The sequence below is a fragment of the Vanellus vanellus genome (assembly GCF_965231255.1).
Source record: "Vanellus vanellus genome assembly, chromosome: 1".
Taxonomy (NCBI): Eukaryota; Metazoa; Chordata; class Aves; order Charadriiformes; family Charadriidae; genus Vanellus; species Vanellus vanellus.
The window spans coordinates 25,609,344-25,629,151 of NC_138905.1; the positions used below are offsets into that span (position 1 = coordinate 25,609,344).

Consider the following 19,808-nt stretch of genomic DNA (forward strand, 5'->3'; position numbering starts at 1 on the left):
AAACCAGATCTGTTACAGAGACTGAAGTTAAAGTAGTGAGTTCTTTAAAAATTTGTATTCTTGTCACAATTTTCTCCTATGAGAATGTACAGAAATTTTAATAATTATTTCCTTTTGTACTGCTAGGCATTTTGTCATGTTTTCCACAAAAACATAGAGACACATCAGTGACAACAGTGATGTATTGGCAGAGTATCAATAACACTAACCACTGTTTATTATATTTAGGGATAGGATACATATTATTGCAGAAAATCCCTTTTCTGTCTTCTCTCAATGGAATACCCATTTTCTAGAAAACACTGTGTAAACTAGATGAGCCATTGCAACATTACTGGATATTAGTTTAAAACACTGAGAACTGTTCTGGGTGCTGTAATAAAGCTAAGTGTTTTCTGAAGCTCTTTAAAGGCAGTGGAAACATTGAATTCAAAGAAATGAATCAGGAGCAAATAAATTTATGAAATAACTTTGAGGTGTTCTTGTTTGCAAATAATATGTTAATTTCAAGAGTCGAGGGAGAACATAAAATTTAAATTCCTGTTTCATGCAAGTCTTTCGGTAAAGTTAAAACAGAGATGATTTAAACCTGATGTGAATATATTTTTAAATATTGTTTAATAGTGTTTTGGCTGATATGTTGTATAAATATTAAACATCTGAGCTTGCAGAAGTAGTCCCAAACAATAGGGAAATATTGATCTTCAGCTGCTAAACTGATGTTATGAATTCACAACTTGCAAAATCATTTTACTTATCCAATTTATTTGTGTGTTAGACTTCAGGTGTTCCTCAATCTCTCTTAACCATTTGGCAGGGATGATGAGAGGGAAATGTCACCACAATTAAGAACAAAGAAAAATGCGTATTTAGAACAGCTAGGCAGTAGCTGTGGTTTTCCAAGGTTTATGTTTTTCTCCCTACTACTTTTTGGAAGCTTACTGTGCTATTTTTTTTCATATTGGCGGGCAAAGCAATCAAGGCTCTTCTGTTTTGCATTTCTACATCAAGAATCAATTATTCTTTTTACACTCTGGATTCATTCGAGAACTGTTTTTGTGGTAGGAAGGAGTCTCTACTTTGTTCATGTCTGTGTTAGGGTTACGCCTTTCTGGTCTCATCAAGACTCTGCCCGAGTAAGCCCTCAGTATGCCCCAGAATATCTCATTATTATTTAAGGTCAAATCATACTCGTCTTATTCAGGTGGCTTTTAACAAACTACCTAGCTTTGTATCTCTTTACTAGTAGAAGTTGTTAAAAGTGCACAAATGTTACATAAGGAACAGGGTAAATGATCGAACTGTGGTTCTCACATTAAAGTTGCAGCCACAGGGAAAAGACTATCCAGAAACTGTTTTAACTATCTGCGTTACTGTCCTTCATCATTACCCAAATGTTCTCTCGTGGCTTACAATTAATTACTTTAACAAAAATAATTATTTTGAAGTGTTAGTTTATTTTATATTAGGTTTTGATGTAATTGAATCTGCACCAGACTTTGAATGTAGTAGCATCTTTTTATAAACCCTATATTTCATAGTACTGGTAAATCAGAACTGCAGAGAGCTTCCTGACATTTACTTCTTTCAGCAAGAGGGCTATTGTTGGATCTAGCTTCCAGTGCCATTAGCATTAGTTAGCTATAAATCATCCTAGTATAAAAAGTTTATGTAATGCACATAAAAATATATGCTTCTGTTCTTTCTTTGATTTAAAAGCTGTGAGTGGGAAAAGAAATCTCAAAATGTTGCGGGGTTTTTTGTCTTTCTCTTTCAGGGTTGGTTTAGCCCAGGTCAAGTCTTCGTATTAGATGAATACTGTGCTCGCTATGGAGTGAGAGGCTGTCACCGCCATCTTTGCTATCTCAATGAACTGATTGAACATTCAGAAAATGGGTCTGTCATTGATCCAACTTTGCTCCACTACAGTTTTGCATTTTGTGCTTCTCATGTTCATGGTAACAGGTAATTTAATGGTATATTTTTAAATACATAGCCTTAGGATGAAGCAAAAGTGTTTATAGGCTCTTGCATTCACCAAGTAGGGAAGTTGCACACAACAGAAATCAATTCATGAAAGTATCTTCAGGGGTATTGGAGGTTCTATACAGGTTACTATTAAAAAAAAAAAAAAATCCTTTCAGTTTGTACTGTCTTAAAGCACTGTGTTTTCTTGGGCATTGTATAGACAGGCTGATTCAAGTCTAAAGGATATCATCCTGTCAAAAAGGTAGTCTTCTGCATTTTGCATTTGTATTGTGTTAGCGAATGGTGCTTCCAGCAAACATTTTGAACAATTTTGCAGTTTAAGGGAAGCTTTGACTCTTTCTACAGTCTGTAGCTTGGCAACTAGCCATACTATACTGAGTTCTTCTGGGGCTGCTACCACAGGGAGAAATAACATATATTGGGAATGTGGTGTGACCCCCAGTCAAGAAGACCTAGGGCACTTCTGGGATTCTTTCCATTAAAGGGGTAGGCTGCTTCAGGACCTGTTTGTCACAGTGATGCTCTTGGGATGATGTCTTCCTTCCATATGCAAGTGAAAGGCTTGAAAAAATGAAGTTGCTTTGCTGTGCTAAGCACATTCTTTAAAATAAGCTTTTGCTTCATCTTTGTCATATTACAAATTGTGAGGGAGCTAGCTATGCTGTTGAACAGCAGGTGCTGGAGATAGCATCGTTGGATAGCTCAGGTGGGAAGGGACCTCAGGAGGTTTCTAGACCAACCTCCTGCTTGAAGCAGGGACAGTTATGAGGTCAGACCAGGTTGCTCAGGGCTTTATCCAGTCAGGTCTTTACCCAGTTTGAACCTGTCTTATTTCAGTGTACTAATATCCATTGTCTCCTGTCAACCTCCCAGTAGCAGCTGGGGGTTTCCCATTCAGCCCCCCTAGACACCAATTATTCTCCAAGCTGGGCAAGCCCAGGTCCCTCAGCCTCTCCTCAAAGCAAGTGCTCTGGCCTCTGACTGTCATGGTCACCATCCACTGAACTTGCTCCAGCTTATCCATGTCTTCCTTGTACCAGAGTTGGGAGTGGGGCAGGCAATCTGTCAAACTGTAGGACAACATGCATGTATACCCTACTGTGCATACTAGATTTGTAGACTCCTCTAGGAAATATGTTTAAAAAGTTCAAAAATACTGTGATGCTGTCTGTAAATCCCCAAAACTGAATCCCGGTAAGGATCAGAAGAGAGACAGGTTTTCTTCCCAACATGTATGCTTATGTTGCCTTGCAACCAGTTAGTCACAGTGATCATTTTACTTGTCCTCAACCCAGTGAAGAAGGAACAATCCTTAAAAAAGCTATTGTTTCTTTCATTGGCTCAGACAAAGCCTCATCTGTGAGAACAGGAGCTGGGCATTTGTGACCTGAGTGATTCGGTAGTGGGAGATTAACCTTGTGTAATTGTTGATAATAATATCCAAAATTAAAATACTTTTGGATGTGCCTCAAATACTCTCAAGAATCTTAACGTTCATACTGGTAAGTTAGGAGATTTTCTAGCTTTTACTTGGTAACCTATTCTCCGTAAAAGCATGCTTCTTTTGTCAGTTCCTGAAGAACCTGACACATTCGTATTTGCTATTGAGTCTAAGTCTTTGTTGTTTCTAGCCTTTTTATTACTGCCTTCAACCTAACAAGACAAATATACAGTGATAATTGCTCAAACTTATTTCAAGAATTCAAAAGAAAGGTAGATAAATTTCTTTTTATTTCATAATTTAAGTGAAGGACAATAGTGCGTGCAGTGCATGAAAATATCTCAGGGAGCACATCATTTACACAGTGGTAAGCACTCTGTTTGTATTCTGTCTATTCCTTCTGTACAGATATTCTCTGAATAGCATTATGAGTGTTTTAGGAATAAAAGAAGTGTTGAAGAGAGAGGGTCTGACTAGAACTGAGATATTGTAAAAAGGAAGAAAAAAGAAACATGAAGAAAGAAGAAAAGTGAGTCAAGGACAGAAGCAGACACACTCACTGAGGATGACAGACACACATATACACACATAATACATCCACTCATTCATCTACTGCAGCACTAAGAAATAGTAAAAGGGAAAAAAGAATTTCACAGACAATGCACGACAGGCCAAAGTTCTAGGCTGATCCCTGGCGTTATACATCTTAGTTTTGTAAGTCAGGCTGAGAATTAGAAAGACCACAGAACAAAGACGAGGAGCTTTATACTCTGGGCATGATGTATTCAATTTCTATTTCACCTTTGCTTCGCAGAGGGATCTTAGACCTTCCACTAGCCTGAGAAAGATCATCAAAAATGATCTTGAAGTCAGGTGGTGGAGAAGCATGTAGAAATGCAGCCATATCTCTAGTTCAAATTACCAATTTCTTTTAGGCATGAATTTTAGAGTAGCAAGCAATCTGGTGACATCAGTCAAATGATCAGATAAAGATGTCACTCACCTTCGCTTCTGGTAGTCTGGTGAGGAGGAACTCAAGCACAAATCAGAGCAAATCTACAAAATATACCGGGGCTATACCCTGAGCACACCAATGCCTACATCTGATTTGCTAAATAAAACTGGTGAGGAAGCAGTCTCATACAATCGACTCCAGCTGTCCATAGGTACTCTCTAAGATGCCAGGCATGATTGTGGGATTGCATGTACTGAATACTCCTCCCAGTAAACACTATGAACAGGGCTGAATCAGTTTTCTCTCTTTCCACCCTCCATATGTCTCCAGAACTCTTCCAGCAGATTTTGAACCCTTGGTATCCCCTATGCTCTTTTGCTGCATCCTAAGCCTTGAAATAAAAACTCTGTTTCATGCTGCAGGCTGTAATGCTCTTGCAGGCTGTAATGCAATAGCCATGGTTTTATTTCAAAACACCTGGAATAAACACATGTCCTGGGTTGAGGGACACAATACATAAAAGTGAATTGTTGTCCTAGAGCTGCAGGGATATTGAGAGGAGACCTGAACTGAGCTCTAGCATAGGCTGCATGCAGCAGACCTTGCCACCTGATCTCAGGACCGGAGAACAGTCCCCAACTGTTCTCGTGCCTGAGACGAAGATATAGGTAACAAGTTTTAACAGAGTGATCAAACACACTTGTACTTAGTGTGTCTCTTATGCCAGCGTTGTTGGTTTGGGAACAGAAATGTTTATGTAGGTCAAACATAGTGTTCAACTTCAGTCCTAGCCTGAGGGATTCAAGCCTCATTCATGCCCTTCCTTTCCTGCTGGGAAGAGCATTACAACTGGGCTCACAAATGCCTTATATGGAAAAGGTATTTCTGCTTTTGTGGGTGACATTCTTAAGACATTCTCTTCCTAAACAGCCAAAAAGCAAAATATTACAGTAAAAGGATAGCCTTTCTGATTGTTTTTTCTGAATCAACTTTTTCCATTTCCTCCCGTAAATGAAATCTGCTGTTGTTGGCTGTGCTTCTGGTGCTGTGTAACTTTACAATAGCATCTCCTTTGGCTCCTCTTCACGTTTTTCTTCTGAAATGTTCCATTATGTGGTCGCCATCAAAGTCATTAGTTCACAAGTGAACTTTTCGCACTGCAGTTATGCATACACTTGTGTGTCTCTGGTGAAAGTGAAATGGGCAGAAGAAGGAACTATAGGATATTCCTGAATGCTGACATTTCAGTCTAAACAGTCCAGGTAGGAGCTATTGTTTTCTTCCCCATCGTGTTCGCTTTTGTCTACTTTTCATGCTGTGACTTCTATTCAGTCCCCTCTTGTCTGAAATGGATGCTGGTGGGTATCACATGAAGTGCAAAGTGACTTCTTTCCTCCTGCTGAGTTACAGACTGAATTGAAAAATTCAAAATTCAAGCATATTCCTTGGTTATACCTTTTTCTATTCAGAAAGAAAGCTGATTTATTGGAAGTTCATGTATGAGAAGTGAATGTGAAAGTAATGCTACAAGAATCAGTTTGTAACCGCAGATAGTTTCTCTCTGCCTTAATTTTGAAAACTTCAGCGTGTGTGTGTTAGCATAGGACAGTCATATTGAGTCAGGGTTCTTCTAAGCCAGCACTGACCTGCTTGAACTAAGAGAAGGGCAACCATATGCAGTATTTCCTCTTAGTGCTCTTTCATTTTCCAACTCTTTGCAGCTCAGAATATGCCTGTTCGGTAACCTGGAGTGACTCTCTGTTTCAGGTACTTGTCCATTGCACCCCTGAACCTGTCTAAGCCCTTTGCACCCTCAACACCTTTGGCAGCAAGTTCTACAACTTGGCCTCCTCTTGCTTGAAGAACTCTTGCTTTGAACTTGACTCCTACATGTCTCATTTCATTCTCTGTTGCTATTGGAAGAGATGGAGGAGAGACAAAAAAAAAAATCCTTCTCTGTTGACTCTTTGCTATTTAAGATTCAAGAACTATGACTGAAGTATGCATTGATTACACTGGGTGAATGTCATCTGCTAATTCCTTATCCCTTTCAAGTAATTCACAATGTTGACTTGCTTGTTTGACTGCTGCTGAACAGGAATGGTTTCATGGAATTATCCATGGTAACACCAAGATCTCTGTCCTGAATAGCAACTGTTTTTTCCTCGTGTTTATCTACCTTGATCATTATTTGCTGGTTTATTGCTACTTGGTTTCATAAAGTCCTTCTGGAATTCCGCCAGGCCATATAACTATCATTACAATTACATTTACTATCATCTCAGTTCTTAGCTGTTTGCTGATCTTCACAAAGATCAGAAGGCAAGATTTCTCTGCCTTGTGGCTTCAAAGCCATACAGACTTCTTCACAACAGATGATATTTAATCAATTGTTGTTAATTTTATCCTTAAACATCCTTATATTATAGTTCCTGTAGTTCCCCCTACCTCCCCTGGAAACTTCTGATTTTAAATTGATCTCACAATCTTCAGGAAGAAGGCAGTTCTTGGTGAGCACTTTAACACAACCATAGGTAATTCAGTTCTGGCCCTGGCAACATACTAACATTCATTTTCTAATTTGTTCCATAATCTTTTTCTCAGTTGCTTTAATTTTGGATAGATTCTGTGCTGAAAATAAAGATTATTTTTTTTTTTCTGTAAACAAAGAAGGGTTCCAGCATAAGAATCTTCTCAGTTTCCTTCATAATAAACACCAGTGCAAAGAATTCATTTTGTATCTCTACAATAGCCTTGCCCTCTCTGAGAGCTCCTTTTAGATCCTTGCCATCATTTGGCACCATACACTCTCTAATAGGCTTCTTGCTCCTGTTATGCTTGGAGGAAGTATCTTAAAGTGGAGCAAATGAACACATAAGAGAAATGAAACTATAGAAACTTTGGAGAGTGCTATGCATTCATATATTTCTTTTCATTGTTTTGTGATAAGAATCATTTATTGCAATTTTACACTTTCTGTCAAGTGATAAAAGAGAATGTCCAGAGAAATCATCCCTGTCAAATCTGAGACAAGACACTTTGTAAAAATAAGGAAAATAATATCATTACATTGCTCTGTCTCTTCTAATAATTTTTTGTGCAGCTTCTGAATAGATATTTTCTTCTCTGCAGACTAAATTAACTTCAGAGTTAAAGTAAGGGTATCTGTATCTTGCTGGTTTCTCTTTCATTTTATGTCTTTCATAAACTTCAGGACGAGGGGCAATGGGCACAAGTTAGAACACAGGAAGTTCCATTCAAATACACGGAAACAGTTCTTTACGGTGAGGGTGACAGAGCACTGGCACAGGCTGCCCAGGGGGGTTGTGGAGTCCCCTTCCCTGGAGATTTTCAAGACGCGCCTGGATGCAGTCCTGAGTAATGTGCTCTAGGCAATCCTGTTTTAGCAGGGGAGTTGGACTAGATGATCTCTAGAGGTCCCTTCCAACTCTGATAATTCTGTGATTCTGTGATAAACACTATCTAATAAGATTTAATCTAAATTTCCAGAACTTAAGTCAGTAGTTTCACCGTTTATCTGCACATAGTCACCATCTGACATGAAAGGTTTTGTCCAGTTGGTCTCTTTCCAGAAGTGTTATGTTTTCATATGTAGAATTTTGTATATAAAAATATTTGAATATCATGTAGACTTTTTCTTAGATGTTTTTCCCAAGAAGCTGTTGTTAGCAGGATTTTGTGAAACTTTTCAGTTTTAAGCAGTTGAAAATGCTTCCTCTTTCTGCTGTGCTTCTTGTTCACTCTCAATCCCCCCATTTTCTGTCTATGTTGTAATGATAGCTGGTGAAAGGTCTTCTTTCACTGTTTTTATTGGCAGTTGAGCCATCTGCTTTAATCTTAGGTCTGTTCCAAGGCTGTTCAACGGCTGGATTTGAAAGGAGCCTGAGATCTCTTACAGTGTAGGATTGTTAGGGAAGTGTTTTATATCAGAAGTTGTATTCCATCAGTCTATCGACATCTTATATAAGTTCTCATGTTTGATACAGCATCTAGAGGCTTAACAGGAATCTTTTGGGTTTGTAACTTGTCTTATTTTTCTATCAGTCCTCTGTAGTGGAAATGGTGAGAGTGGATTTCTCATACTCGAAAGCATGTTTTTATTCAGAAGTCATTTATTATCAGTCACCATTTCCCCAGAATAATGGAATGAGAAAATACACCTTTTAGGATCGGTATGCTATGTGAGTCTGTGCTTCTAGATGAGTAGCAGTGTCCTCTCAAAACTGGAAAAACATTGGACGTTTATATCCCTTTTCTTCAAGTGAATGTAATCTTCCCCTCTTCTGAGGCTCGTTGGGCAATGCTGAGAATAGAACTTTTTCACTAGGTCTTTCAGTTTGATGTACTGCCCTGTGCCAAGCGTCTTGCATCATCCAATTCATCCTTCATTTTTGGAAGCTGATCATCTCTAAGGTATATGGAGCACAGAGGAAGGTAAACCTTATTTAATTTAATCTGTATTCTCCTTTTTAAGTTATTCACTTATGAGCATCATACCCCCAAACCTCTGATGTGAGGGCTCTCTAAATAGTTAAGTTTGGGGGTTTCTTAATTAACGTTGTTCAATTAGTGACAGAGCTTTCTATATATTATTGTTGTAAATAGCCAAAAGAAAGATACCAGTAGAGTTCTCCTGAGTTCAAAGCTAGAAGCAAAGTTCTTCACCCTGTTGCGGGTACCAAATGAAGCCATGTTGACCTCACCTTTGGTTTAAGGAAGGATACTGTCCTGTGTTGGCAAGTGCTAATAACTATAATAATGTTATAATAAAACATGTCCTCACTACAATATTGAGTCATATTTTTCAACATATCAAAACAAATCTGCTTCTGAAAAGCCTCAGAGTAATTGTCAATAGAAAATAAATCACAGTTCACACATTACTAAGAAATATTAGAAGAGTTCTGCATATTTAAGGTGATATTTTCCATCCTAGGCAATAAAGGAACAGCTAATGCTATTACATACTCTCACCATCCCTAAACATTATACATTGTTTTGTCATTAATTTGAACTGATTAATGCCTATACATACCCTTATACTTTGGATAAAATAATATATTAGTACACGCTTAGCTTTTCAGTAGAAGGGCATTAATGGATCCTACCTAAAATATAACTGCATAAAAGATCATTAAAATTAACCTGATTTATCATCTTAATCTGTTTTAGTGGCCCAGAATTGGTCTTTTTCGTTCACTTGTGAAAAAGAGGGTATGACCTGCAAGCAGATGTAGGATCAGCCTGAGAAATGCATACAGCAGAAGGCTCTATTGTGCCATTTCTTTTGTCAGAATGTTTGAAGAATAGTTAATATAAACGACAAAATGCTCGGTCTTCAAGTGCCTGCTGGTTAAAGCTATGCTTAAATGCCACGTGATAATTTGCTCTCTTCGTTTTCTGTTAATAAAAAGGCGTCTGCTCTGCCTGCTTCTAAGCTGATAATGTAAATAATTGTTTTTCTTAGACTTATCTAACATAAACCGTGGGCTCTGCCAAAGCCTTAATACAATTGTGTTTTAAAGGAAAATTTGGGTATTAAAGTCCTATAAGTAGATAATAAAATCCCTACATCAAAATTCTGAACAATTTAATCTTTGATTTACTAAGAAACAAGAAGTCAAACTTTTATCTTGCTAATTTGAAAATTGTCACTGTTCTTTCATTTTATTGTGGATCCTTATAAATTTAAAAACAAGTGCTCTTAGAAAGCACTGAAGTCTTCTAAAACAATTTGTTTCTAGGAGCCAAGATGACATTTTTGTTTTTCCTACACCCTTGAAATGTAGTTTATTATATCAATGTCTTGAAGTAAGACCTTAGCTGAAGTATTTTTCTTGTATTTTGTTTTTCATCACAATTACTCATCTTTATCTGGCAGATTCTTTTGGTCAGCCTTACTATTCTCATCTATGTGTATGTGTGCGTACGTGTTAGAATATCAGTCTGTGAATTCCTCTCCTCATGCTCTTTTTTTTCATGACAGGCCAAAGTGATGGTCTGTGTTTTTAATGAGGAAGGCTTATTGAAAAGACTATAAACATTTATAAAATATGCAAATATGCAAAAAACACTAGTATAGTGATGTTCCAGAGGAAAAAAGAAAAGCCAGTCATGTTCCGTTATTATTTCACAGGGCTGTGTCAACAAAGAAGTCTTGCTTAAAGTAACAATTCGTTCTCTGAGAGACCACTAGGAGAAGCTGTTTCCAAAGTTGAGGGCTGGAAACAATCTATGGTCAATCCAGTATCCATCATATCTAATTCCCATTGGAACTGGAATACCATTTTTATCTCACGTGCCATAGCTATTCACAAGAATCTTAATCCTACAGCACTTCAAGTGACCTCTGCAAATTATTACAGGTTTTAAGACCTCTAGACATCAAAATATTTCTAGAGGGTACTCCAAGCCTTAAAGGATTATAGCAAGTGAGGAAAACCATTCCCAGAGGAAAACCTAAATCCACCACCTAATCAATTAGCTTCCCTAGAGTAACTGCCATCAGGACAACAATCCTGCAAGATTGTCACAGTAAAAGTTTCTTTAAAAATTCTGGTCAGCCTCTGGTTTTTGTGTCATTATTTAAGTGTCTTATGGTCAAACAGCTACTTCCCACTTGAAGTTACTAGCTCTAGTTCGTGAGGTATTTATTTCAAATCTCTTTTGATATATAAGTCTGAGTGAATTAAACAATTTGAGATGTGACCAGAGACAATATTACATCTGTGCCAGTTAGACTGTGATCTAAGCAGACAAGACAGGCCAATCTAAATTCAATTGACAGAGTTCTCAAAAAATGAAAAACTAATATAAGTGAGAGAGAGAAGGCTGCTCAGGTTTTGAGTGTTCACTGTTTCACCTAGGTTTCTAATCCCAAAAGCAGTTGTGAAGAATAAGGAGGAAAAGAACGTGGAGGACAGTAAAAATCACTCTCCCTTTACCTTCTTGAGAAGATAATGTTAAAATGAAAAACTCTTCCTAAGAGAGCCCATCATTTTTCTTGGCTGAGTTCTTGAAAGCAAGGTCCCAGGCTGCAGTACCAATGTTGAATACTGGGTTTGGATTGAAAAAGTCAAAAAGTCAAGGCCAAACCACTATCCATGACATTTGGGATAGTAGGAAAGGTGCATTTGTTGTCGTGTTAGTTGTAAGATAGTTCTTGCATAGTTTATGGATGACCTAAACCTTTGAAAACCAAATGACTGCTTGAGTCTGATTTTCTTGGCAGGCAAAACAATTTTTAAATAAAAATAACCAGATCAAAACAGGGCTATTTTGTTTTATTCTGTCTTTGAAGGAATTAAAGAAAAAGATCTAGAAGACAAAATGTGTGGGAATTTTGAAACTATTTATCTATTTTTTTTATCTCAGCTCATCTCAGAGTCAGATGCTTTTTTCTGTGGATTCTTTTTCCTCAATAGTAGATAGACATTCTGAAGAGTAACAAAAAATTATCACCAGCACAATGTGTGTTACAAAAATGAACTTTTATATTCTGCTTGTCGCAATAAGGCTAACAGGAAGAAACAAAATAGTAACTCAGAGTTTGTGCTGTTTTCAAAAAGCATGTTTTCAAGAGACAAGTTTTTCATTGCTATAGGTTGTACATTTTTCTAAACCCTTTTTGTGTGTTCTTTCTTTTTCTTCTGGGACATTTGCTTCTATGCAAACATCCACTGCAAATATATTTAACAGTTCTGAAAATTTTAGGTGTTGTCAGCAACAAACTCAATGAAGTGACAGGTCCCTGATACGTAGTGATCCTAACCTTAGTGCAGGTTGACAGATGTAACATCCTACTGGCTCACCTTTTTCACTTATTGTTGTCTGGACCCCTAGGTCTTTTCTGTCATATATATGACATGCCTCAGCGAGGTTTAATATGACAGAACTATTTACTTTATCACTCCAGAGCACGATCTCTCCTGACAATGAAATCAGACAGTGCAATTTACTTAAATTTGAACCCGTTCCATCTGTCAGAAGGCTGAGGTAAAGTATCCTGGCATCCATCAAAAGAGAGAAGATAAGTTATTTGCTCTTTCACATCAAATTTATACAATAGTATATTGATGTGCCTGGTTACTCATATCTCCACCATATCTGATTTTTATTGTTGTCTTCACAATAATTTAAGGAGTTCAGGCATTCTTTCCACCTTGATTTGACAGATCACAAATATAAGTGATTTAAAGGGTGAGAGAATTGTTTATGTCATGACCAGGTAGCAACTTATCCTTTCTGAATTTAAGTATAGTGCAGAAAGTTAAAGTAAAAATTTAGCAAAAAGATGTTCATAGAATCCTAGAATGATTCTTAGAATATTCATAGTATGTTATCTTTCTTCATCATTTTACTACAATTTTCTCAGTTCTAGAAACATTGAGATATATAGAGATACAGGAGGCTCTGGAGAAGGTACAGATCAGCACTTAGCGTCAGGGTCATAAACTCAGGTGGGAAGCAGTAGCTGTTTTGTTACCTCGGAGCTGGAAGTTTTCAGATACTTCTTTTTAAAGTATGCTGCATGTGGGGAAGTTGCAACTACATGGCAAAAATACCATTTTGGAAATGTGTATTTAAATTTCTTTAATTTCGTTATTATTTTAATATAAACACATTAATAACAACTTTAGGCTAAGAATTTAGACTGAGTACATGCTTAACATAATACAAGGCTTATTATTAATTACTGGGACTTAAATATGATGTTTAAAAAAATGCCAGTGCTTTTTGGTTTTTAAAGACTATTTTTTTGTTGCATCGTTTAGGCTATATTTATATGGAAGTCTTGTTTACATGCTGCTATTAGACAATATGGGATGGGGGATCAAAAATCTATGGTCACGTTAAGCAGGGGGATTCCCAGGTGTTGTCTGCTGTGGCTTTTCTCACTGTAGTTTGCCTCCCACCTTTATTTTAAAATTGACTTCAGCCATATTGTGCCTCTGGCAAAATATCTGGAAGATTCAAGGAGTTGAATCTATTGTGCCAATAGTACTAATTTTCTTTGTATCTTTGGGAATGATTTGGGAGAAATACATGCTACCTTGTGTTCATATTGGGATCAGGTAGAACTTAGGCCTTGGATTTAAAATTCAACTCAAAAGTTAAATTGTTTGTCTAGTTGCAGCCTGTTCTTTAATTATATTCACAAGTTACTGTTTATCCTTCAAGCCAATGGGAAAGGAGAGTTAGCACGCATGTTAAAGATCACTGTTCAAAAAGGAATCAGCGTGAAGATATATCAACAATTAAAAATATTTAATATTACAGGCCGGATGGAATTGGAACAGTATCTGTTGAAGAGAAAGAAAGGTTTGAGGAGATTAAGGACAGACTTTCCTCTCTTTTAGAAAACCAAATAAGCCATTTCAGGTGAGTGTATAATTTATTCAATGAATATTAAGTTTTTTCTGGAAGAATTTTCTCATAGTGTTCAATTTTGGTCTTGAACAAGTGGATGACAGAAAATAAAATAGTCTACCTGCAAAGAATTTTTGAATATATTAAATAGGGAATAATTTATCCACATAAGTGATTGTGCTTAAAATTTTTTTTTGTGTGTCGTATGTGTTGAATTTTTCTATGGTAGAAAAGATTGTGCAAGAATACAGGCCTGATCTTTGTTGATGCATTTAAACTTAAAGCTTTCTATAGCTCCAACTAAGAAAATTGTCTGAATGAAAATGACTGAGCCATAACAATTTCTGGAATAGTACCAATCAGAAAAACCATGTGATCAGAGAAAACCTTTAATAGATGGCAGCTGAAACTTTTCTAGATATCTAATGTCATTTTCTTGGTTTCATGGTATACTTACCTTTCCTAATTCAGCTAAGGTCCATCATCCTCAATAAAGAGTTTTTCACGTGTAAGGACTGTCAATAGCTGTAGAAGATGTTTAGGGAAGGAGTACAAGAAATGGAGCAAACTTGGGGTGATACTTCCTTCTATTTTCTAGCAACTGATGGTTTATGAAGCTTATCATAAAAATGGCGTGTAGACCACCAAATCTGTTAGTTTATCACACTAAGACAACCTATCTGCCATTATTCTATCAATCTAATCCTTTTTTAGAATGCATTTATGGAAATTTTTTATCTCTGTATCACCTTATGACAACCAGTTCCACAGTTTAAATAATGCTGTGTGAAACAGCTTTCTTCTCTTTGGCAAGGTTGGCTATAAGTTTGTTGGATGCCCCTCTGGTTTGATGAGGTGTCTAGTATTCCCTGGTATGTGTCATGTTGATAACTAGGTTGTTGGGGATTTTTTGAGCGTAGAGGACATAGCAGTCTATACTTGGGATTTCATCTCTGTATTAAACTAAAGAGAGCTAGGATTCTCCTTGGAGGGTATTCCTTTGGGGAAAACAATGATGCTCCCTCCCTACCCTTTGTTCCTTGTCACCAGGCAGTCCCACCATCTCCCAAGCTAGCTTCCTGCTTCCACTGTTCTTTCTACTGTCAGTTTGAGCATCCGTACCATTTACATATACCCTAGAATATTTTAGAGACTTTCATGTTCTCCTTGTTCAGATATGTTTTCCAGTTTTTAAATGCCAGATTCTTTACAATAACCTCTTTATCTTTCTCATGGAGTCCCATAGAGGGTTTTTTTTTGTTTGGGTTTTTGACCCTCCTTTTTTTTTTTTTAATTGTGGCATGCATTTGACTTGGGCTCATACTTTTTTGGTTTTCCCTCAGGCTGCTTCTAGGTTTCTTGCTGTTTTGATTGCTCCTTTAAGGTTTTGGCTTTTGTTTTCAAGTTCCCCTTTTTTTCATACTTCCCATTCTTGAAATTGAATACACATGTACTGAATGTACATGTACTGAATTTTTTTGGCCTGTTCTCTTTTGCTACATTATTAAATTTTATTGTTTTATGATCACTACTACAGAGCATCTTTCCTGCTCTGCACCTCTCCAACCATGCCCTCCTTGCATTTGAGACCAAATCCAGAATAGCATCTTTTCATGTGGGTCCTAAGTTAACTGTCCACGGAAGCAATTCAAAACTGTGTCCCAAAATATTTTCATTGTATCTCATCCTAATGAGACATTGATCAAGTATATATGTGTGTAGTTGAAATCTCTTACTGTTACTACTTGTCATCATTTTTCAGCTCCTCTAATCTCACTTAACATTTCCTGATCACTGTCATCTTCCTAATTAGGGGGTCAGTGGTACAGACTTTCAAGGATCATCAGCACTTTTTATTCTTTTTATTTTTTTAATATATTGGGATTTCTAAGCTTTGCTCTTGTTCCATTGCTTAGCATTGCATGCCCTGGTCAGCTGTCATTGTGGACAGTTTAACTGAAGAGTGCATTTCTCTTCCTGCCTTTTCAGAGATGCACTCAACGTTTGCTGTGTCCACCTAGGTCACTGGGTCACATCCATCTGAAAAAGATGCTCTCTCCCATGCCTGTCAGCTAACCCACAGTTCCCAGTTTTAATACTCCCCTACAGCCTTTTTAGTTTTAATTTTCATTACTATCAGCCTGGATCCATTGTGACTGAGATACAGTCTGCTCATCCCATGCTGGTGGCTCTCATCTAAAATATTTCTCAGTTCTTAAGGTACTTAAACTTTTCCTCTCTGTCATCTTATCTACCCACTGAGACTGTAGATGCCTGCCTGCCATAAAATCTTGAAGAGCCAATATTTCAGAGAAAGCTGACATGAGGGTCTTGGACTTAACCTCTTACCTGGTTGTGTGAATTTAAGCTCTTTAGTGTTCTTCCTATACTTCTGTATGGCGCTGATACTAATGTAGACCATGAGTGCTGCTCCTTCCCTGTTCTCCGTTGGATAACTTATATAAACATCTCTTCAGGTCCACTACTTTTGTACCCAGCAAGCAACTTAGTGCTTGGTCCTCTTGGATGTCACAGACCCAATTGTCCATATGTGTAATAATTGAATTGACCACTGTCACCATGTATGTCTCCATATTCTTAAAGATCCCATCAAATGCGGGAGCATCCTTGGCACAGCTGAACAATGTGAAATCGGCTGCCATGGGCGTTTTATCCAAGAGATGATTGAATTTCTCTTTGCCAGCAAGATACTGTTTCCCTGCCTCCTCAGCAGCACAGAGGCAGGACTATTGAGTGTCCCTTTAGACCTCTAGTGTGAACATTTCCTTTTCTTTAATTGCTTATCTCAAGAAGTCTACTCTTCTCTGTCAGAAGCTCCTTGCACCAATTGCACACATAAGTTTGCTGCCCATGTTGTACTCATACCTATTGTCTCTGAAATAGACAGTAACCCCTGTTCTACTGTAGGACTTCTGTCTCCATCGTGAACCTAAAACTGGGGTTGGGTTTTAGAAGCTTGTTATGTTATTTACATTGCAGAACATACCTGAAGGTATGTAGAATGAGGTCTGGTATGTAGAAGGAAGTCTTTTATTTGAAATATTAAGTAGAATTAAAAAAAAAAAGAGTGACATTTATTCAAAAAATACCATTAGAAGTTGATAAGAATAAACAGTGGGAAAGACAAGTCAAGGATTGTGGAAATATACTGCAAAGGGAGGAGGAGACGAAACACCTAAAGATGTGTTCTGTTTTAAAATGACTTAATGCCTAAGGGTCATCAAATCTGCTTTGCTAATTTGTTAACCTGTCCCCAAAAATTGTTAGCACTATAGTGAGAAAGAAACAGAATGAGGCAAAGCAAATACTGGAATTCTTACTGCAGGAAATCCTTTTTTTGACCTCATTTGCAGGGCTGACCAAAAGTATATCTAAAATTCACTGGTCTGAATCCTTTTGTCATTAGAAAAGATTTTACTATTGGAAAACATTAGAATATGAGGCTGCCATACTCAGTGAGTAATAATAAGAAAAAAATAATCTCAGCAAAGTAAAAAATCCTTTTTCCAATTGGGGATATCCCAGAAAGATTTTATAGACAGGATTAAGAGAGGTTACAGTTGCCTGAGCATTGTAGTCTCATGGAGCTGTTATACTGGATCATTTGGGAGATGAAAATGAAAAACAAAGCTATGAATGGGAATCGCTTTATAATTTACATAATTTTAGAAGTATAGAGACAGAAGTGGGCAAGGTTTCAGTTGTAGCTGATAAAATTAAGATAACATAAAATGCTTTTCTGGGCTTTTTATAATATAATAGGAAAAAAAGTAGAATATTTGCAGGCATTTTTATTCCCGTATGTCTCTAGAAACTTAAATATCTGACATTTTATTCTTATCTTCATCCAATATTAAAACAGGATATAATATACAAACTGCTTCTTCACAGCTCCAGCTGTCATGGCTACATGACAAATAGTACCTCTTTCCAGGAAATGACAATTAGGCTCATCAGAGACCATTAAATATCCTTCATCGTTGAGAAAGTAGAAGTGTTGCTTTTTGCCTTTTGTATTTTTTCCTGTATTTAGCTGCTGGTGGGCTGGTGCTCCTGTACTATGTGTACGCTCCATGGTAGACTACTGAAGAGGACCTCTTGCATATGGGAGTCTCCTGCTAACATAATTTAATGCCGGTTGTGTACACTTATGTCTCAAAGTAAGTTCTTAACATAGGTATAATAATTCTGATCATTTTCTCTTACTCTTTTTTCTTTTTTCCTTTTTTGTTTAACTTTTTAAGATATTGTTTCCCTTTTGGACGTCCTGAAGGAGCTTTAAAAGCCACACTTTCATTACTTGAAAGGGTAAGTTTAAAAACATATTTTAAATTCTGCTTGAGTACTGAGCCTGCATTTTTCTTTTGCCTTCTGGCTGCTAAAAGCAGGCTCATGTCTTCTCGGGTATTTTACTGCTCATTTTAATTTAACACTGGGAGGTTTTTTACAATGTTTTCCACAGAGGCAAACAGCTGTTTTCTGTAGGACTTATTTATTGGACTTTCACTTCAAGCCACTGTAGTGACTCTCCGTTTCTTTATAATTTAATGATTACCCAACATTACCTCTCAAGCAGTACAAGTCTACTCTACAGCCCCCCCTTCCTGCTTTCTATGGCTTCTGTGCTGCTGATGTTGTCTATACTGATATGTAACATTAAAAAGCTTCTATATAATCCAAATAATCTTCCATAAATGCATAACCTAGTCAATTTAAGAAGAAAAAGCTATATGCAGCAAAACTGTCATAAACAGCTATAAATATAAACTCCTGCCCAGCAAATCCTCTTGTATGACTGGAAGGGAGAAGACCTCATAATGGCAAAAGCATCTCTGACTTCTCTGAGGAAAGGGAACTTTAAATTCCAGCAATCATTCCAGAGTAATTGTATCAGCAGGAGCCTAATGAAGGTATGAATTCAAAAAAAGCTTAGATCCCAGTCTGTGTAGTTCTGCCAGTGTCTGAGAGGTTTGTTCCTGGGGAGTGTCAGTTGTTCTGCACTGCAGAACACTCCATATTCTGTCTTAGAAACATTCTGCCATGTTCAAAAACATGTAGAGTGTCTGGGTATGTATGTTTTCTTTCATTTACAATCTCAGTGATTATAGCACTGTGTAGATTCCTTTGTGTTATATGAAGGAGCCATTTCCTCTCACTGTTCCTGCTGTTACAAATGGCAGTGGTACTCTGTCTGGTGCTCAAGCAACACCGTTGTAGGTCTTGGTTGGGAATAAATGTACATCCCTATACCTGTGAATGCACAATGGGTTACAAACATTTTATTTCACCTGTCTTTGAAAATTTGAAAAAAAAAAAAAAAAAAAAAAAACAAACCAGATCCAGAATAAAAGTTTTTGAATATTGTATTTTCATTTGTTGGTAACTGGTGTTAATTTAAATCTGGTAATTGTTGGTTTGTGTGTAAGTAATAGAAGAAGTCTCCTTTGCAACGTCTTCCTAATATCTTCTCTGCTGCTGAACCTGTTTCTTTTCTTACTCTATCCTTCTCCAGACCATGCCTCTTTCCCTCCCTTTAACAGTAATTTTTAAGTATGTTGTATAAAGGTGTAGCTTGTCTGGGGATACATTGGAGAAGCAGTTGTGAGTTATCTGAAATGTCATTATTTACGTTAAAAAGTGCTAAAAACATATTGAGTTTTGCTTGCATCTATCTGTTGAAAGTTAACAGAGCATAGAAATAAAGTAAAAATGCAAGTGCGTTGTTAACAATGTTTATTCCATTTTTTTGGATGACCAATATCAATATTAGTAACCCTGAGTATATAATGTTGCATTCATATGAGGAGGTATGTATTCTGTTTACCTCTCTTGCAATAGGTGATCCGTTTTATCGAAGTCCTGTATTTTAAAAAACAATAGGCTTTAAAAACTGGCAGGTTTTAGGAAAGCTTTATATCATCTGTTTTTCTACTTGTCCATAATAAAGTATTCCACCAGAAGGTCAATATTTCCCGTGCCTACTGTAGATGACTGTATTTCACAGCAAGGACA

The 19,808-nt window shown here is 37.0% G+C and overlaps 1 protein-coding gene across 6 annotated transcripts in view; it reads left to right on the forward strand.

Moving 5' to 3' along the window:
* The window catches only part of CADPS2 (calcium dependent secretion activator 2), a gene marked incomplete at its 5' end in the record, with an annotated part of 318,699 nt that overhangs the window by 217,448 nt on the left and 81,443 nt on the right, over positions 1-19,808 (forward strand). For all 6 annotated transcript variants that reach the window (XM_082495412.1, XM_082495415.1, XM_082495411.1 and 3 more), the window contains 3 exons: positions 1,778-1,965; positions 13,686-13,787; positions 18,041-18,104. In XM_082495412.1, coding sequence (XP_082351538.1) covers positions 1,778-1,965; positions 13,686-13,787; positions 18,041-18,104 — 354 coding nt within the window. The remainder of the gene's footprint in view (positions 1-1,777; positions 1,966-13,685; positions 13,788-18,040; positions 18,105-19,808) is intronic.